The sequence below is a fragment of the Pygocentrus nattereri genome, chromosome 18, assembly GCF_015220715.1.
Source record: "Pygocentrus nattereri isolate fPygNat1 chromosome 18, fPygNat1.pri, whole genome shotgun sequence".
Lineage (NCBI taxonomy): Eukaryota > Metazoa > Chordata > Actinopteri > Characiformes > Serrasalmidae > Pygocentrus > Pygocentrus nattereri.
Genome location: NC_051228.1, coordinates 23,385,869 through 23,408,008, shown reverse-complemented (window position 1 = coordinate 23,408,008; position 22,140 = coordinate 23,385,869). Strand labels below are relative to the sequence as shown.

Here is a 22,140-nt window from a genome sequence, read left to right as displayed (position 1 = left end):
CTTTCCGAGTGGGCATGTAATCAGGTACAGGCGTTTACATTGTTATTATTTTCCTAGTTAACAGATTATTTACAGCATTACCCACCTCGTTCAGTTGGATAGAAATTCCAAATGGTCTCAGTTGGACCAGTCTATTCCTACTGAGATGTATACATGGACGTATTCTATTCTGATTGAGCTTGTATTCAGATTATTAATGGATTATCAGGCTGCATGTAAACATGGCTAATGATGTGCCATATCTACTTTAGAATATAGACGTTACTTTAAATAGTCCATATAACCTTTAGTTTTTGGTCATATAATCAGTAACCTGTAGTTGTCGGCCCCTGTGTTTAAACAAAGCTACATTATTTCAAAATAATTTGTTTAATACAGTTTCAGGCCATTTGCTTCATGGCCCACCTATCAGTACAGCACTCCATTGTGCATGCAAAGAACATTTTCAGTATTTCACTGCTTTAATACAGAATTCAGTTGATGTGTGTCTATTTAACAATGGTTTCAACACTCTGCTCCATGTTCATCAAAGTATCTTCCTTGCTATGAAGAGCAGCTTTTGCCTAAATAATGTTTTAAGGTGGTTTAAACACCTGATCCGTTTGAGTGACAGGGTTAAGCATTTTTTTTTGCATTATTCCTAAAGTAGCACTTTTATCAGCTGTTCCTATAAATAGCAAGCTAAACAGCTTTCTGTCTCAAATCTTAAAGTATTGAGAACCAACAGGGAAAACATGCTTATTTGTTAGAAACACTTTAAAAAGCTAGATATCTTCAAACTGTGACTCATGAAGGCCAGTGCATTTAGTAAATCTGTTTATTTCTCACACACAGTATTCTCGGCTTCTTTTCACTGACACACTCAGACGCTGTCTCGCTTGTACATGCACACACACTCAGAGGGGCTGTGATGCAAGGAGGGTCCAAATCCATGTAATTCCACAGCGATTGTGAACAAAGCAAGAGTGTGGAGCAGGCGATGGTCTAATCCTCTTTCCTCTAAAGCACAGCCATAAAAGGCTCCATCCCTGCCCAAATACCACTACTCAATTTGGGTCAGACTGCCAGACGAAGAGAGCCTCTCACATGTAGCTTCATTACAGCACAGAGAGAGAAATGCACACATACACTGAATGCAGCCAAAACTGAATCACTGAAGAGAATGATACTGTTGTGCAGAATTCTGACATAATCTAATTAAGCTTAACTAAAACATGTATGTCCTACACAAAACATAGCTGTAGTAAGATAAGACAAGACAGACAAGACAATGACCTGGAGAGTCTTGACTTGCTATATGCTCTGCCTTAGGGTTCTTGAATTCCCCCTAGATAAACATGCTGCATCTTTATCCACCCATTAACCCATCAGTTATTGCTAACAGTAACAAAATCAAGCTGTAATTTAATATGAATTATTTCTCACTTGTAGCTCAAAGAAAAAATAGACTTTCCATTGCAGAACTTTCAATCCATACCACACTTTTTGTTTGTAGAGATATTTTATGATTTGAATTGAATGAAAGGTTATTGTTGTATGTACAGTCTTGTTATGCAGAAAGAAACATCAACACAATAAAGAAAATACTATAAAACTCAGAATTGCAGACTCAAACCTGTTGATTTAAGTGTAATTTATTGCCTAACAAATTTTATAATTAAAAATGTTCACTACAGACCAAAAGTAAGAACTCTGGGCTTTGAAGAGTTTATTCAGAGTGATTGTACATCACACTCTTGTTGGTTCTCTGTCTCTGACACATCACACAACAGGCTTTTCCTTGGGATGAATTTAGTATGGGGAATAATGTTACGTGCAAAACGATCAAATTCTTCAGCTCCTTCAATGGCAGTCCTGTATACTAAAGGTTTGAAATCACTTGTTATATTGATGTTATTTTATGTAGTATTTTATATAATGTAGATTTGAATATTGCATTATAGTATTTTACAGTATATTTATATGTACTGTAAAATATAAGTATATATGTTGTGTGCAAAGGTTAGGACACCTTAGACAAAGTGCATGTTTATTTGTACTACAGAGAACACACGTCTGCACATCTTAATGCATAATTACTGTTTATTTCCTAAATTTGACATATAGGGGAATAATGAAACATAATGTGGCCTGTGCAGAAAAGGCACATTTTATATTTATTTATATTTATTTTCCCCATATGAGAAATTTGGAAAATAAATGACATTTGCACAGAAAAAATGCCTTTATGTAAGTTTCCCTATAGAGGATATGTTAACTTTATTTTCAAAAAATTAGAAAATTAAAATTAGAAAAATTGAAATTAGACACATGTAATTTGATTGGGGTGGTATAACTTTTGGATACAACTGTATATTAAATGTGATATTATAAATAATTATTTTAGGTGTTTTAGTGAATATTTAAAGTACTTGGGGGGGAAAAATGTACAATATTTTTGTCACGTTATCTGTGTCAAGGCCCGGTCACTTCTTTTCAGGTATGAAGCATTTTAGATGGTGATTTCATTATTTAACTTTTTTTTCTATTGTTGTATATCTATATTATTACCAAATAATTATCACCAAAGGGTTTGTGTTATTGAAAACTGTGATTACAAACTTTTGAACAGTAGTGTGTTCTCTTTCTTTAAGTAGTGTGTTCTTTAAGACAGTAATATCAGACTCCTGTACTGCCTGGATCACAGTGCTGAAATGTTTAAAGTTCTCATTTTAAAGGAGAATTCCACCGACTTTTCTAAATTCCTGCATAACTTAATCATTGAGATGTAAACTAAGTATTTCAGAGTGGTTTGGTGTGAAATGCTCCATTTTAGAGAGATCTACAGAACTGGTCAGTGTTGGTGATGGGAACCATGAGGACTGAAGCCCGACATGTGCTCTAGAACAAAGCATCAAGCACTCTTTGTTTACATCTCAATAATTAAATTATTTAGAATTTTGGAAATTTGGTGGAATTCTACTTACACATGTAACTGTCATCAGCTAAATCTGCATTGGGCTCCTCATCAGGTTAATTTGGTGTGCAGTGAAAACTGATCAGTACAGTGTAGTTTGTCCACCCTATTGTTGGAGTGCTGCCCTAAACTGCTAAACGGTTCTGTTTAACACCTCTTTGTACTCTGAACTTGTGAGCTAATTATTCAGTACAACCTTTAACATGTATTTCAAATCATTATTTAATTTCTGTGTGGATGAGTTGTAAACAGTGTCTTTACTGATGAGCAGAATTTCAGGCTGTTGTACTGCCTTTATTACCTTCCTTCTCACACTTAATTTGCTGCTGGTGAACTTGGCACAAAAGTGTTCTGCTTCCCCTTTGATGAGTTTCAAAGATCTGTAAAATTGCAGTGTTTAATTCTGCTAAATCAGTTATAAGCTTTACTGCATGGCTAGATAATACAGAAGGGAACATTTTCTTTTACTTTTTTTTAGCTGCGATTAGTTTCATTTTAGGAGACTATTAGGTTGAATTTAAAGTATCCTTTTTTGTGCTCAGCTTAGTTTTACCTAGAGTCACTTCACTAACCCAAGAGTTATATATAACCATTAGTGCTCGGTATCAGCATTCAGTTCTTTCAAGGTACCAATTACTTCAAGACTACAAAGTGTCTAAAAATTCCATGTCATTGAAAACCAGTTTTATGTAACTAAGGAGTCAGTCTTATTAGCATCTTTGAGCCAATAAGCATTTTGTTGAAAGTCTAGAATGCTGATTGGCTGTCTAAATTACATTTTGTTAACATCAGCACTTTTCGATTAGTCTATAAAATCCCCACCTCATACTCATTTCTGGTTCAAGCCACACCCACTTTTGGTTTGTAATTTATAAGCTGGTATCGTTCTTCAAGGGTTCTTTGGTTCTATATAGAGAAAGGACCATAAAGAGACATCTGAACGCATAAATAATTCTTTGCCTGGTCAAGTGGTTCTTCTCTGTGATAGTGAACCTGTTGAATATAGTTCTTTAAAGATCCCTTTCAAAAAAAGGGTTCCACTATTCCCTTTTCTGTACTGTATAGAACCCCTTTTCCTAAGAGCGTATGATTCATGTATTTAATGATTGTGTCTGTGATAGTATAGTGATTTTGTTTATGTTTGTCTAATGGTCAGGTGCTGCAGGCCATGGGCTACCCCACAGGATTCGACACGGACCTGGATTCTATGAGTGCTGATGAGAAGTCAGACAGTGAAGGGAAGAGCGAGACATCTACACACTCAAGCAATAACACACCACACTCCACAGACAGCTCCAACACACTGGAGGTACACATACATAGTCATAAACCCTGATACAGTGTGTGTGTGTTTCACATGTGTGTGTGTGGGGGGGTGGGGTTGGGGGGGGGGGGGCACCAAAGGCGATCTGTGGTAGCAGAAACTGATTCAAAACCAGTTAATGCAATATTTTTGTTACCCCTTTAAATAAAGCTTACCATCTATACTTAAGTCAATGGCTACTTCATTTCAAACACGCTGTGTATACAAGAAATACCAGTGTTATAAATAATACCACCTTCATTAGAGAAACATTGGGAGAAAGCAACAAAATGTGGCTCATACAAATGTGCACATTTTAATATAATATTATTTTTTTCTTATATATTAAATTCAGCAAATACATAGAATTTGTGCTCTAAAGCTTGTAGAAGATGTGTTAACCTATTTTCACTTAGAGAATCAGTGTTTGTCATTTGCGTATGACTGTATGACCCTACATCTTGACAAAGTATAAAATGGTGTGTGTGTGTGTATGTGTGTGTAGGTGCGAACTCAGGGTCCTATTCTGACGGCAAGTGGTAAGAACCCAGTGATGGAGCTGAATGAAAAGCGGCGAGGTCTCAAATACGAGCTGATCTCTGAGAGCGGTGGCAGCCATGACAAACGCTTCGTCATGGAGGCGAGTCACATATGCAAATAGCAGCATTACTACAACTATCAAATTGACACATACAATTAATTAGAACTAATATATGTATTACCATTAAATGGTATTAGCCCTAATCTCCTTAAAAAGATTAAAAGAGCTTTAAAAGAGAATTTCTTGAAAGTATATGGTGAATGATATTTTTATGTTCTGTTCCATAGGGTGTATGTATGTGTGTATGGATGTACAGTGGTGCTCTGTATATTTCATGTAGCCTTTCATTAGTGCATTAGAGAAGACATCATTTTAAAAAACCTTCACTGAGCTGCTGTTAAACAAAAATGTTATGTTCAATGTGATTAGAGATTGAACCCTTGAACCCTGTTGTGGCAGGTGGAAGTTGATGGGCAGAAGTTCCGTGGAGCAGGGCCCAATAAGAAAGTAGCCAAAGCCAGCGCTGCCCTTGCTGCACTGGAGAAACTATTTTCTGGGCCAAATGCTGCCGGCAACAAAAAGAAAAAAATCATCCCTCAGGTGAGACGATTTAATCACTGATCGATGCCTCCAGCCCACTTCAGCAACCTGATCAGTGATCCTCCTTATTAATACTCTACCTTTGACTATAAAGCCCATTGATTTGAGCTTCCAAGGCTCCTGTTTGACCCCATGTGGCTGAATACATGCCAATTATTAACATCTCTCCAGGATCTGGTTTATGTTGGGGGATAATGGAGATACAAAGGTGAAGACCACAAGAGTAATTTTAATATAATTGCCGTTACATCTTTTCTAATAAGTGCATGTCAAACGTTCTTCTTATTATTGGGCCTTATTCACCAATGATTTTTAACAAAAATTACTTCTGAAAACCAACTTACAGTTTTCACAAAGATTCTGACATTCACTCGTATTTTCTCATTTGTATTTATTCTTGGGTAAGAATAGAATCTACACACACTCAAGAGCACAAAGGTGCAAACAGTTCTACAGTTTAAGAGCACGTCATGAATCTGACTTTTATTTTACCTTTCTAAAGAAAACAAAAAAGAGAAAAAAATAAGATATTGGTGAATGAGGCCCATTGTGCTGAAAGATGGTCAGTAAAAGCTGTTAGTCGGTGAATGTGTGCCTAATAGCAACTGTAAGCTCTTGTCTATCTACACAAAATGGGGTGAGACAGCATGAAAAGAGAATTTCAGTTCCAGTATAGTTGTGTTGAAAACAAGTGCTAATATACATTGAAATAAGTTCACAATGTTTTAGATTGAAACTTTTTTTTCATGAACCTCATCTAATAAAGTGAACATTCAGTAAATCACAACTATTAGCACTGTGTACTCTACATTGTCAGCTCTGTTTACACTAAGCCTAAAATAACTATATGTAATCATGTAGAAAGCAGGTTTTAACAGTATCCAAAGTTAAACTGACATTTCTCACCACTGGAAAGAATGCACAGATTCATTAAAGGATCACTTACCTTCCATTTGCTGTAAAGCATCAGGCGGTTGTGATGCAGATGACTCATTGAATTTGACTTTCTTTTTCTGCAACTTTCTTTCTGAATGTTCTGCAGATAAGGCAGTTATTTCTGAATCATTTTCCCTCGGCACTTTTCATAAAACAAAATATAACCACAGTTTCGACTTGCTCTAATTAGATGAAAAAGCCCTGTGGCGCTGTCCTTGCCTTCTGCCATGGTTTTAGTGGAGCCCATGCATGGCCATGTACTAGGGAGACTGGCAAACTTGGTTGATGCTGGGCTGTAGGCCATTTTACTGCAAAAACACTGCCTTTTTTAGAGACATGGTTATAGACAATTAAAATTTGAAACTATGTAATTACCTTTGAGATTTTACCACTGTATATTGTAAAACTGGCTAACTGCCCAGCCATTACATTACATTACATTACAAATAACCACTATTTTTGTGCTTTTAGTGTGTGAGAAAGAATCAATGAATTTTGAAGCATTTTGTGTTTATATGGGAGGTAAAGTGGTGAATGTGAGAATATTTTTGTGTGTATAGTGTGAATATTGGTCAAACCCTCGCTTTGTTCGTGTGTGTGTATAGAGTAAAGGAGTGATCGCTGCAGCCGCCGCTGCCACTGCTGTGGCAGTTCAGGCAGCTCGAGGAAGAGGAAGAGCCGCGCTCACGCGAGGAGCGTTCGTCAGTGCCGCTGCCCCGGGATATGTCACACCAGGTGGGTGTGTAATGCATTGATGTTTTGTTGTTATCTGAGTGTGAGCATAAATGCTGTGATGCTCTGCATATTTACTTTGAATGAACTGTTTAGTTGAAGCATCTTGCATAAGCCAATCTAAAAGTGCAATTTTCAACCTGCCCTACAAAATTCAACAAAAAGATGCTTTACCACTTACCCTAGACACACACACACACACACACACACACACACACACACACACACACACACAAACACACACACACAAATCAGGCATAACATTATGACCACCTCCTTGTTTCTATGCTCATTGTCCATTTCATCAGCTCCACTTACTATATAGGTGCACTTTGTAGTTCTACAATTACAGACTGTAGTCCATCTGTTTCTCTGCAGACTTTATTAGCCCCCTTTTACCCTGTTCTTTAGTGCAATCCAGCAACACTGCTGGGTCTTATCCACTCATAACAGCACAACACACAACAACACACCACCACCACATCAGTGTTACTGCAGTGCTGAGAATGATCCACCACCCAAATAGGAATATCCATGTGTGGAAAAGTTGGCTTTTTAAAATAACAAATTATTTTTACTTAAAAAGTATTTTTAAGTGCTGATGCTGGGTACTGGATTGGTGCCATCTCTAGTTTGTCATAAAGACATTTGAAGTCCCCTTGTATGTATTCAATCATATTTATCAGTACATCTCAAATCCTCTCCTTACAGGTTTTGGAAGCCCGTATGGTTACGGTGCTGCTGCTACTGCTCCTGCATACGGTACGTACCTCTTCCCCCTGCCCCACTCCGAGTCTAGGGTCCAAATTTGCCCCAAATATCCCCTACCCCACCTTCCATTCAGCTCTAAAATTGAGCCTTGAACCTGTCAAGTCAGCAATCTCTTACTGTTTGAACTCAAGCTGGCAAATCCCCCTGGCCAACGGGAGGACAGGGTCATAACCTTTTGGTTCTTCCTGTGGTTGGAGCAAGCCTTGCTTCGCTTCGGCTGGGTGTTTCGAGCGCTGCTTTGTCTGAGTCTGCCTGCTCCCCCTGTCCTCGCCCCCCTGTCCCTGACTCTGGACACGACTTTCTTTCACAGTGTCAGAATGGCTCTGCTGTCTACAGCACTGAGATACCCCATTCAAAGCAGCCCTGGCTCAGAGAGAGAGAAAGAGAAAGAAAGGGAGCATGAGAGAGGAAGAGGCTAAAAGACCAATGCCACTAAAGCAAGTTATAGAGATATGCATGTAGATTTACAAGGATGTGAACATACCACATATATACCACATGTATAACATACAAAAGTGTATTATATCATATTTTGCTGCTATGAAGCACACATGAAATCTTAATGTGTTGTTAAGGATGTGATTAAGAGATTCAGACATAGCTGTGGCTGTTATTAGAGAACCTAGAATAACGAAAAGCTATTTCTCTTAATGCTGCCTGAACAAACTAACACAATGGCACACCATTCTCTCAGGAGACAAAACTGTAGCTCTATTGTTAGCTTTAGCTTATCCAATGGGGCAGCACCCTTACTCAAGCACAGTGACTGAAAGAGTCCCTCTGGCTATTTTTGAATAAGACGTGTTTTAAAAGGTACACCCTGTGAGTTGCCATCACTAGTGTGCCATGTTTGCATACTATGATATTATGTTATCTATCATAAAGCCCTTTTACATTCCCTGCGGTTAACCTGACATCTCTTAATTAATCTTATGGATATTTGAACAGAAAAAGTGAGACTGCACATTCCTAGTAAATTCCTAGAAAGTTTGTTTAATTAGAAGAAGGTCTGTTACATGTGTAGATTCAAAACTTTAAATACATGACACGATTGTATGTAAAATGTTTTATCATAATTCGAATTTGACTGAAAAATTATTTTTGCATGTGGCAGATTTGCAGAATTTACACATTTTTTATCAGGTTTTTATTGTTTTCTGACCTGTTCAGAAGTGCGGCCTTAAACTTGTCAGTACAGAATGAAAACTAATTTTTTTTATATAAGCTTAATTGCTTAATTGTATAATTACCTATAAACAGTGTAAATCAAATGATAGCAAAACAGTAATAGTTCTAGTTAAATGGACTTATAGTTGAATTCTTGTTTTATACAAATACACTGTGGATTTAGGGCAAGGAATCAGGTGACTGCTGGTGTTTCTGTGTGATTCGTCACAAGCAGGTGTCATCACCTCTAAACCCAGCCAGCTGGTGAGGCAAGTTCTTCTCACGCTGTAGAGTGTTAGAGCCTCAGAAGACTAGCTGAAGAAGTCTGTCTTTTGTCACCATATGCCCTCCCTTCCTTCAACTTCCCCCACAGCATAACTCCATGTCCAGTGTACAGAGGTCAGCTATACACATACTGAACATGCAGACTAGGGCCTGACCAACATGAACATTCTGTCACTGATTTTAAGGAGCTAAAAATTTTGGCAACTGATATCAGCTGAAATAATTTTATACAGTCACAAAGTTTCCAGTAGTTGGAATTAAACAGTGCTTTATTGACTGATATGCCAGTTTGTCAGTTCTTAAATTGCCAGATGTCTTAAATAACAGAAAGTAAAAGTCTTACGTTTTGCAGCATTGGCGGCCTAGAGCCCCAGAATTCTGCCAGAATTCAGTTTTGTTGGTTTGCATTTTGCATGTTTTTGTTATAGCATTAAACCATTAAAACATCAGACATCAATTCTTCTGACATTAGATGTGTATGTTTCTTACAGTATAAATCAAGAGACTTGCAAATGCAAAGAGATTTTATACCTTTATACCTATTTATATTTTAAAAAACACATATTAAACACATTTGATACAAACAGTGCTCTTGTGCAGGCTGTGTTGTGTGTGGCATTGGTTCTCTCTCTCTGGACCAGCCTGGCTGAAGCTGCTTTGAATGAGTTTTATGTGCAGGGAGGACTAGGAGAGGAGGGGAGAGGGAGTATAGAGGGAATGCCTTGTGTACTTTTGGCCTGTGGGGCAGTAAGTGGGATTGCTGTCCTGGTCTTTGCCTGCCACATAATGAGCCCTCCTCTAGATGAAGGAAAGCCAGGTACGGTGCTGTAGGAGACCAGCGTCCTCTCTTTTTCCTCTTTATCTCTCTCTGTTTCTCATTCTGTTTTCTCTGGTCTCGGAGAGCTGTGTGCATGCACTTCCTCTCACTCAGTCATCCAGTGCTGTCCAAACCTCTGCCTCCTGTTGCTGCTTTGTGATTTCTAAAATGGGACTGGGAGACTATAAACAGTTAAACATGAGACACTAACACACACACACACACACACACACACACACACACACACACACACACACACACAAAGGTGAACCTTCCACCATAAACACACTAGGATCCAACCTGTCTTATTCATGTCCCTGCCTGCCCTGTGTGCCTCACACGCATCTGACACAACAGGCAAAGACATAATCAACTTAATATACATTTTAGTGTATAAGTAGGTCACAACAAATGATTCCCTCATTTTAAACATATCTCACTACTGCTGAGCTTCATAAGTAGAAATATGCATGTGCAGTTAGTTACACAAAGACTTTGTGGCTTCATATATTATTTATTAATGTGTCTGGATTGACCATTTAAAGTAAACTGAAAGAGAGGGCACTTTGAGCTTTACCTCATTATGCTGCATTATTTTATCCTGTTAAAATACATGTTATATAGGTGTAAAGAAAATCACCTACAGGCATACCTGCAAACAAACACTTTCTCTCTTGTGTGGACTAATGTTTCCATTTGACCTTTTACTTCTGGTCTACTGAAGTCCCCTGCTTTCTCTCACTCACTCCTCTGACTGCTCTCATGAATACAGGACCCTTTGTTTAAAATGAACATATCAAGGCACAATATCCTTTCTTTTTTATTTATTTCTTATTTTCCCAAACCCCAGACTCATGTGGAGTACTCTCTTCATTCTCTTTCTAGGTTTGCCCAAGAGAATGCTTCTGTTGCCCGTCATGAAAGTGCCCGCCTACCCAATCCCCCACTACTCCTTCTTTTAGCTCAGGAGATTCACCAAAACACACACACACACAACTTTTAATTCAGAAGGGAATGTTAGACAGAATGTCCGAGTGTAACCCCATTGAGAGCTATAAAGACTTTAAGTGGAGGTTTATTTGTAAAGGATTTTTAATTTAGTTTATTTTATTTTTGACCTCTTTGTTTTCTGACTTAAAAAAATGCAGGTTTTTAAGTTCTTAATGAAGAAGAAGAAAAAAGACTTGAACGATTTGTACTGTGAATTGTTACCTCATTCGTGGAATTTTAAATTATACCAACTTTTCTTTTCTTTCTTTTCTTTTTTTTTTTTTATTGTGGTTGTTTTTTCTATAGTAGGGATTGAGGTTATGTGATTGGACACAGGCATCTTTTTAAAGATGGCAGAAGCTATGGGATGTATAGGTCTAATTGAAACTACTGCTGACAAATAAACCTTTATCTTCCTCAACTGCCAAGCATTGACTAGTGTGTACACGCTAAGCCCATAGAGACTCACACCTGTGTAGGTATTTATTTATGTGGCGCTATAAGCTGTCACGTGATGTCACAGGCTACTGCATAAACTAAAGTTTGTTGTTACTTTGCCTGGAGGAGTGTAGATTTCAGACATTAGTGCTGGCTTTATTTTTCATGCCTTTGGCTGCTAAGTGAAGCCAGTAGCCAGGAGTGTAAAATCTTCATACGATCCTTTCTCACTCATACCCTGGTCCCCTAAGGATGCATGATGAAAAATGCTGCATTCTGTGGACAGAGAACTAGATATGATCCAGTTGTTGGCCATGTACGCTCAGTAGTTGCCATTTACATACAGGATGCAGTTAAATGCAGCTAAATAGGTAGAATCCCTTAACAGTTTATAGTCTCTTAAAAAAACACACACAAATACAGGACAACAGAAACATGTTACACCCAAAGAGCCTTCACACTGCAACACACCTGGAGCCTCCAGTCACAGCCACACATCGGAGAATCGAAAGCAGCAACATGGGATCCATGGAGATATGCTACCTAATTGTCTTATGTCCTTTGTTTTTTTTCTTTTGGTGTTTGTTTTTTCCTTCTTGGTGAGCGTCTCCGCGTGTGAGCTGTAAGTTCTTCCTCGTCCACAGGCCAGCACAAGCAACCACACAACATGGTCCGCGTCCTCACTCTCCTCCCAGCTTTCTTTGCTATATTAGTGGCCAGCTAACTATGTGTTCACCTTGAAAGGAAGCCTGTACCTTGAGGGAAGGAGAAAAAGCATGTTCTCCTCTGATGACGACATTGTAATGTACTGTAGCCTCTGTGATAGGCTATTTACCAAAGACAGTTTTCAATAACTGAGCTGTAGTCTGACCTTCAGCTTGTCTTGGTTTTAGTAGATATTGTGCCATTTCTATAAATTGAGGCAGACAGGGGCCATTGCAGATTGAGCTGCTGTCATGTGATTGGCTTAAACCCAATCAGAAGGTGTTTGTGCTGGTTTGTGACAGGAATGTGGCCATCCCTAACCAAAGAGAACCATCATTTCCCTGGTTACTCTCTGTGGTCACGTGATCCCCATTGCTGTAAGATGGAGACCTTTCCCCATTCTTCATGGTCATCCTCAGCTGTGTCCACTCAGAAACCAATGGGGCCTGTTCTCTTTGATGGTGATGGCGTTCATTGTACAATACTCTTTCCAAAATCACACTGGCTCTGGTTCTGATTTGTCAGAGTTATGTACTAACCACATGTGTCTGAAACTTGAAAGTTGCCACATACCTTTTTCCTCACACATCCTCTGCTTTTTATCTTTGAATGAATGAGCTCTGAGATTTATTTTCTTTTTTATTTATATATTTTTTTTTTTGTTTCTTTTTTTTGTTTGTTTTTTTTTTTTTGGTCGAAAAGTGGTAACCATGCAACTTAAGTTGTTGATGTCTTTTATTAACCTCCTGAAACGCTCCTGGTTCAATGAAAACCCCACGTACAGCCTGAAAGAGCAGAGACCCTAGTATCCACCCTTGCAGCACACCCAGACCACCTGCCCCCCCCCATCAGAGTGTGTACCACTGCCTCCTGCTGTCCCGCGCCATTAATTGCAGCTTTCTCTGCTCTTCTCCTCACTGTAGGTGGTCTTTTCATTGACAATCCCTTTTACCAGCCGCGGACCATCGCACCTTTTATTATTCACTTGGGTCCTCAAGATCTCTTCTCTGACTTCTAGAACCATCAGGTTGTGTGGCTCTAAAGTGTCGCACTGCTCCAGGCTTGACCAGGCTGTCTCCACCGCACAGAAACGCCCCAAACTACACACACTCTCCTCCCAAACTGACCTATACCTAAAGTTAAGGATTCTTTCGCAGATCGTACAAAAGCAATATTCCAATTTGACTTGTTCACCTCAGCTCAACCTGACAAATGGCTGGGGTTTTTCTTATATAGCAATACACCTGAACTTTTTTAGGCTTTAAGCTTACTTGAGATGATGTGAATGTTCAGTTGAGTCTTCAACACTGCACTGCAATATTCATATTCACTGTATATTCACCATGTGTGTATGTGCTATACTATTATATATATATATATATATATATATATATATATATATATATATATATATACACACGTGTATATATATATATATATATATACATGTGTGTTTATATATATATAAAAATGTGTGTATGGTATAACGGTACTATAAATATATGTGTAGATATACCTATGTACTTATGTATATTTATATACTATACATATACATTTAAATATTGTTGGTATAAATTATTTTAGAATCGCAAAGTGAAATGTAACCATTAACTTGGAATATAGCTTTCTTCCAATTTTATATATACTGAGCAATTTAATCGCATAATTTATTATATTGAAATGCAATATGAAAGCCCTTTTCCTAATCTACTTATAGATTAGTAATGCTTCCTTCTCTGCGCCTTGAGCAGCTTTGACCATGTCTGTTCACTACATTCTCTGTCTGTGTGTGTGTGTCCACGCACAAGTGACCAATATGACCAAAGCCTGTGGTTCTGGCTCTATGGAGAAGCGCTTCTCCTGAATTTTATTCTTATTATTTGTAGCTAGGGGTGCACCGAGCTGACCTTCTCTCTCCCTCACGATCGGTTAATGCAGCGTATCAATTTTTTTTTCTTCTGCTTCCTCAGTGTAGAATCTCATATAATGCACTGAATGCAACTGAAGACTTCCTTTCAAAACATGATATGTATTTTAATACATTTTGGTAATGACAGATTTTTAAGTGGACACTCATTTCATATTCAATTTTCATATTTTCTTTTATATTAGGGCTATTGGGTCTGTTGAACTGATCAGTGAAGACAGCTTAAATGGGAATTCCACAGTTTTTCAAACTTTCTGCATAATTCAGGCAATTATTGAAATGTAAACACAGTCATTCAGAGCGGTGGTCATAGGAACCAGGGGTCACCATTGAAACTGTACATCTTCTGAGGTTTTATGTACAAAATGTATTTGAGTGGTAAATCTTTAAAAAATAGATTTTTGCCAAGGATTATTTTATCTTACAACACTCTGCGTGTACCTCTCCACCATGAATGGATGCTAGGCCAAAATCTTCTCAAAACTGTCATAAAAGTGCACTCAGTAATTCAATCATAATCTGATTTCAGCAGTTATCTGATTACTCAAGCAGTCATATAAACAGCAAACTCAGATTTCTTAGATTAGGAAAGGTCTAGAAATCCAATTAAGAAATCAGATAGAGAGAGCTGGATTTTAGCTTAGTAATCAGATATCTCAGTATATTTAAACTCTTACTTTTAATTCTTTTGAACTTCTCAGTCTGCACATGTGTGAAACAGACGGCGGTACTGGAAATGAGCAAGTGGCATTCCTGTGAGATGCAGCAAAATACTTTTTAGTAACGCTGAAACCAAACACGTTTGATGAAATGAAGGATTTAAATATTCATCTTCTAGATGATGCATGTTCATATTTTCAGATAAAGTGGTGCAATGTTTGAAGTCATGAAGTTTTGGTGAGTTCATTGGCTGGCTGCAAAGCAAAAATCTGATTACTGTCTGACTCATGTAGACCTGGAGTTTCACATTATCTGATTACTGAAGTGCATATAAACACGCTGATCAGATTACTGACAAAATCTGATTTTCTGCAGTTATCGGATTATGTAGTGCATGTAAATGCACTCAATGTCTCAAGCAAGTGGCAGCCAATTTAATGTACCATTTTTGTCTGTGAGGTAGTTCTTAGGAACCAGATGTCCAAAACTGTATAATTTTCCTATCACTACCATTGTGAACAAATGGCTGTGTTTAATCTTAATGACTTTTAATCGTTTAATCACGTTTTGTAATGGCACTCTTCTATTTTAGAGCAATTGTGACTAAGAAACTGTACTGACAGACAATCGGTCAGGTCTGCTTATCAGATCTGATCCATCAAATCAGTGTAAAAAGGTATTGGTGCCAGTACAGATCCAGTGTATCAGATCGGTGCATCACTATCTGTGGCAACACACAGTTGTTTAGAAATTATTCATGTGCGTCCACACACACACACACACACACACACACACACACACACACACACACACACACACACACACACACACACACACACACAGATCCTTAGAAAGCACACCCCCTCTGTACATTTGAGCTGTTTACATTCTGTCCCAGTTCAGTGAGGTGCATACTCTCCACAGACACATTCACCAAGCTGTGTGTATGGCAGCGTGTCTGGTGGGCAGCTAACGTGACCCAGTCACTCCAATCTATTTTTTCACACAAAGCACAGTCTTGCTTGTTTCCTCGCTACAAGCAGCCTCAGCTGTAACCTGAGTTTGCTATAGAGCTACAGTAAAGCAGGCACTGTGTTCCACAGATGCTGAGATTTTGACCATTTGTTATAAACTAATGACTACAATTACTCACTCTGTACAATTCTTTAAAGAACTCTGATCATACAGCGCTGTGCAGACCACCTTTCATTCATTTAATTTCAAGTCAAAATAACCATTAAGTGAAGTTATTCATTTTTCAGGAGGTGTCTGAGGAAATCAGATACAAACCTTTCCACCTGCATAAGAAAGGGCACAGTCAAGTATAAATAAAAAATAATAAATAAAAAAAGTAGTATTCAAAACTGAGGTTTTAAAACATTTTAAGATATAGATACAATGGCACCTGGGGGCAGATTCATGAAAGTGTCTTAAGAAAGAATGTCTTCTCAAATGGGTTTTTTTTCTTTTCCTAACTTCATTCTTTACAAAAAAGTAATGAGAAACTGCTATTCTTCAAACAGCCAACATCCTGAAAAAAATCTTAACTATTAACTATTTTCTGAAGAAGTTGGCAGCTTGAAAATATTATGTCATAACTTGTTTTAGGCTGTAAAGAGTCGAGGAGGTAAGTATCTGTTGTACCCTGTTGGCTGTTTCTTCCACGATCACCTTTATTTGTTGCTTGCTAAATATTTTAAATGCTTATTTTGATGATTTTCCTGCAATTTGCTCCTCTAAGGGGGGAACTGCAGTAAGTAAGGGCAGTAATGGTTAATACAAATTCAAAATGTATCTTGTTTTGTTTGTGATACATGAAATGTAACGAAGCCTACATAAGAAAACTGAAAATGTTCATAAGAAAGTCAGCAGAATTTTTTTTTCTCAAGAATTGCATTAAGAACATTCTTATGAACCTCTAAGTGTTTGTCTTCTGAACCTTCACAAGTTCTTTTCTTGAGAAAGCTTTCATAAATCCGGCCCCTGGTACTTCCAGCATTCGTCTTTGAGGGATCTGAAAAAACAATGGACTGACCACCCCAGAGTCCAGCTCTCATCATCACTCAATGTATTTGATTACTGGAATGATGAAAAGCAAAAACTCAACCAACATCTAAGACGGAACTTTGGAGGTGTAAAAAATTCTTTGAAAAGAATTTCTTTGAAAAACAAAGTGAGTGTCCTGAAAAGAATGGAAGCTGTTAAAAAGGTATAGTGTGGACACACTAAGTACTGAAAAAAATGAAGCTTTAGTTGTTGAGGATTCAGGGTTATTTTTCTGTTAAACATTTTTTTTCCCCTGTTGCTGAAAATGAGGAAGGTCTACTGCTTCAACTGCAGTTAAATAAATGAAGGGTGGTCTCTGACTCTGACTCACACAGTACTTTATCATAGATGCCCCATTAAAATATGAAATCCAAGTATAACTGCATATATGCTTCAAGTGAAGGCCAGTATTTGACTTTGTTCTGTTTAAATCAATAGTTCACAGTGGCACAGGTGCCAGGGTCAGTGGTGGTTAATTAAAAATGTAAATACTCCAAAATGTGTGAAGCATATTACTGATTTGTAAGCACCAGTCAGGTATCATTCGTTAGATTACTATGATTAGACTGTATTAGATGTAAGCTGTTTTACTGTAAAGAACATTTTTTTAATATCTAGCATATCTAACTAAAAATGACCCTAGTTATTAAAACCTTATATATACATGTATTTAATTATCTGAAATTTGAATGATCTGGGCTAAATATGCCTAAGTTTAACCAAATGAGAACTGAAGCAACACTCCTCAGTCTGGCCCAGTTTAAAGCCTACACCTTAATATAAAGCACCTCAAAGCCATATTTGTTTTGTGTGTTAACATGATGAAAAAGTCCATGATCCAGCCAGAATTCTACTGAATGTACATCAAACCAGCTCACTTACTTTTACCAGAGCTTACATGTTTTGATTCTCATTTTAATTGCTGACTGCATTTCTCTCTTAATTTGCACCATGTTTTTTAAAACGCAATTGAACCTCAAAAGTTTTCCTCTCCACCCAGAAGAATGACTTCACTCATTTTTGAATTAAAGATGGTAAGTCTTTACGTGGGTAAGTTCTGTGTGAAATACTCTTTGTAGTTTTGAGAAGAAATCATGGCATCAGAGAAATTGTGCAAACATGAGATGGTTGCTTTTATTTTTCCTTGCGCTTGATAATTGGTTGTCAAACACACAAGCCCCTTTCCATGATCGTTATTTATTCAAAAAATAATAAAAATAACAGCTGTAGATCAAGGCTTTGAAGGATGGCATTACTTAAAGTAGAGAATTTCATTTGAGTCTTGAATGAATAGAAGATTGTAGTGGACCTTTAGCACTGGGGATTATCTCTTTGTTGAATGTAGATTAAAAGTCTTCCATGTTGTATTAACCTTTTATCTAATCGAATCGTTAAAAAGAACAAAAAAAAAAACAAAAAAACTAAACAGATTTATGCTCTGCTTTTGTGTACTAGTGAATGTGCCGAAGTGCATTAAAGGATTGTCATCTGAAAATGCTAATGTGGTTAACAGTGAGTGAAAGCAAATAGGGTCCAGTTAGCGTAGTTTCATTTGCGTAATGGACCCAAGCATTCCTAAACTGTTAGTAATGTATGCATTTTTGAGTGGCATGTCTCTTTAACCATGTATAGCCATATATATATTCAAAACAGTAAAATCAAAGATATTACAGGGACATTTGAGAAGAACCCGAAAACAGAAGCCATATGGTCTAGCACAAAAGATAAAAGATGGAATCAAAGTACCTGCATTGTCCAGTTCCATTAAAAAACTAATACACACTTTACTGTAACTGCTTTTTTTCGGAGGACCGCCACAGAACTGTTTATTTAAGGCATGAATATCTTGTATATCCCTCCCTTTTGACTGCTGTGTCTCTTTAGGCAGCTCTGAAAGCCAGGTGGTGTCCATAAATATGTTGGGAGGAATCATATTTTAGCCTCATTTAAGGTCTAATTTGGCTCACCAGAGGCGACCAAAGCTAATCAGGCCTGTTTCAACTCTCCATGATGCATCAGCAGGAGGGAGGGATTTGAAAAGGCATTCGTACAGCTGCATCTCGGGTGAAATTAAGGGGGTGAAGATAGAGCTTGTCATGTTGCTATAAAAAAAATAAATAACAGGGACAGCTCATCAGAGTTAGCCTAGCGTATTACTGAAGGGATCCATGAAGTCTGTTAGTTACTTTTGGCATAACAGTTAGTTACACTCATTGGGTTCTGGAATCGAGCTAGCCATCCTTACTGGAATTACATATTTCTAAAATGATAAACTTACAGGACAAAGATGAACGTTCTCAACTTTCAATGGAAATTAATAGAAAATGATTTTTATACGTGATTTTGGAACATTTCTGAAGTTCCTTTCAACATGACATTTCAGCACAATTCAAAGGGGACGTAAGGAACCTCTTGTACTTACTTGTACATCCTTGCTGTCGTAACAAAACCTTGTAAATCTGAAAAAGGCTTAGGCATCTCGAAATTGTAAAGCTATTTATCTTGGCAGTAAACGTTTATTCTTTCAAAGTTCATCTAATCAATTTTCATTCAATTGCATCAAGTGAGCTGCTAATAGAATTGAACAAATCCATACAATGGCTGGAGTGCAGTGAGAAGTCAGGAACCAAATCAGTTCTTCTAACAGTATTTTTGTAAACAATATATTAATAGCTTTTTAAAAAAGAAACAAACATTTTCACTGTTTATTTGTATTTATTCTAATGTTAGATAGTGTTACTGGTAGAAACCCACTGCTGAGATAAGTAATTACAATTTTATAACAGAATTTTGCACAACATTGTAGGTTAATGTAAGTGGACTTTGTTAGAACTAACTGCAGAGCGATTTGGTATGACAGCAACGTCTCTTCATTAAAATCATCCTGGAAATAATGGAATTTGAAATATCAGTGCCACTTTTTAAAGAAACAGTTTGCCTAGTTTTAAATAAAGAACTTGTGTAGTTTGGAACATTTAGTTTCCAGGCTTCAGATATTATAAAACTCATCAACTATCAGGAGATCAGAACCATCAGAAGCTTCATAATGGAGTTATGTGGCTTTCCCAAAAGAAGCAAACACCTTTTATCCAACAGCAATTAAAACTGCTTTTAAACAACAAATGAGAAAAGCAGAAATAGTTTTGTGCCCACTTAGCACCTCCACCGTGTCTAATGATGCTAAATGCTTTAAGAATACTGTTGCATATTAATGTCAACCAAAAGTCATAAAGACACAGTGTGTCAATCTAGACGGGCCTGGCACTCACCCAAATCAACACTAACAGGTTCCACCTCAGCAGCTATCATTTAATTACTTTTGCTCAGTCGGTTATCAAAAATATCTCACACTGACAGGGAAAGGGACTTGTGTGTGAGACTTGAGAATTAGAAGGCTGGAAATTCAATTTGCGAGCCTGAAGCCTCAGAGGCGACATCGAGCTGGGTCTGGTTTCCTTGTGAGCAAGGTTCGCAAAATGAATTGCTGAACTGAACGTTTTCCCCGGCTCTACACTCTGATCCAGCACACAGTCGGGGAGATGGGGGTGGGTTATGGTATTTGAGCTGCTCTAAACCTCAGCCTGTATCCTCAAGTTCCCAGTGAATACATTACTTGCAATAGAGCTGAGCTAGAATGTATTATCATAGAAGAGCTATGTGCATAGAAAGTAGAATGTATTATCATAGAAGAGCTATGTGCAAAGACATGCAGGTACATTATGAATATAAATCTGAATTATATATCTTACAGAAAAGAAAAAAAAATCTTGTGAGGGTGCTTTTACCCATTTGTGTTTACATTTCTCTATGAGTGAACTTTGTGAGCGCGGCAGATTTTTTGCCAACGTGCTCTTCCATGATAGGCTACTGTAGATATTGCTTCATCTCCGTTGGGTCTTGGCCTGCTGGTTGAGCGCGGCCCCGACGAGTCTCACTTATCTGTTTCACAATTTTTTATGTGACTTGCGAAAATTATATCAACGGGAAACTTGTCTAGATTTGAAATATTATTTAAAGAGGTAATAATCTAATAATGTGATGTGGTGATTGTGCACAAGTTCCGTGTGCGAGCTGTGCTTGAGTAGAAGCAAAGTTAAAAACGACGGCAGTAGATGTTTGCTAGCTGTGGTATTGAATTAAAAACTATTAGTTGTGAAAACACCATGGTGGTCTGTCTGTCACTGTATTTGCCATACTTTATGCTTGAAAAAAATAAAGTGCTGAATCTCTGGTGTAAAAACTTTTTTTAAACAATTAAATCTATATATACTGATTATAAACCATTTGTCCTGTCTTCAGTGTTTTATTCAATAAATATGTTGTACATGTGCAAGTTGAAAGTGCTATGTAGTAATAGTAATTTAGAGCAATTATATCATGAAAGTCTATAAAGCGTACACGTGCTGGAGAGATCATATCTATACACCATAAATAAGCCACCGTGACGTTTGAGAGGCAGCCAATGGATTAAATGACTGATTATGCTTTATGACCTTGGTGACGGCAAACTGCGACCATTTGGCCAGAGCCTGAGTGGTGTACATTGGAAGACCGCTCACTAGTTCACGCTAATACTGATAGCAGCCTGTTTTTTTTTTTTTTTTTTGGGGGGGGGGTTATCACAGTGTTATACTGGTAGCAGTATCAGTACTGCGTCTCTGTTGCTGACATGGCAAACTTCTGATGTCTTTCCAAAACTCTAAGGTGTGCCTAGCTAGCTAAACCTAAAAAAAAAAACTAAACTAAAAAAATGTTACTAACAAAATGCTTTTCACTAATGTCTGGTGGACGACTTAATCGTTGATGAAAATTAGTCATGCAACTAAGGTTCACTATAGAAAACAATCTGCAGTATGTAGCCACGTAATTGCAATATGTATTATGTCCATCTTGTTGAAATATTTATCTGCCTTTTTCTTCAGTGACCAACCAGGAGCCGCTCAAATTGAGAGGACAGTTCTAGAAAACGTAGACGACAGGCCTGTACAGGAGGGTGACGTAAGAGTGGTTACTTTAGCATGGCTGGCTCACTCCACACCCTGCTAGAGTTTCTCAGTCACTGGCAGACGTTTCTAGAATGGTTTTCAGTCTGGCTTGTATGCTGCACTGGAGTAATTGGAACGTGCCAGAAAGCCAGCAGCAGAGCAGGCCTAGAAGCAATGTCCAAACTCCAGGTGGACATCTGGACAACATGAGTCTCTCTGTTATGATCTGATTATTGCCTCTTCGTATAACACACAGGCCAGATTGTGTTTCATAAGTCTGC

At 37.8% G+C, this 22,140-nt stretch overlaps 1 protein-coding gene across 6 annotated transcripts in view; it reads left to right on the top strand.

The window, feature by feature from the left end:
- LOC108433544 (spermatid perinuclear RNA binding protein) overlaps positions 1-13,593 on the top strand; it is a 110,093-nt gene extending 96,500 nt beyond the window's left edge. For 5 of the 6 annotated variants that reach the window (XM_017708178.2, XM_017708179.2, XM_017708182.2 and 2 more), the window contains exons 14-19: positions 4,113-4,265; positions 4,765-4,899; positions 5,260-5,400; positions 6,942-7,071; positions 7,780-7,830; positions 13,165-13,593. In XM_017708178.2, the coding sequence (XP_017563667.1) occupies positions 4,113-4,265; positions 4,765-4,899; positions 5,260-5,400; positions 6,942-7,071; positions 7,780-7,830; positions 13,165-13,259 (705 nt within the window). In that variant the 3' untranslated portion in view covers positions 13,260-13,593. Of the gene's footprint in view, positions 1-4,112; positions 4,266-4,764; positions 4,900-5,259; positions 5,401-6,941; positions 7,072-7,779; positions 7,831-10,993; positions 11,527-13,164 lie in introns of those variants that run through there. The other variant, XM_017708184.2, reaches the window with a different exon arrangement.
- Positions 13,594-22,140: the final 8,547 nt, after the last annotated feature.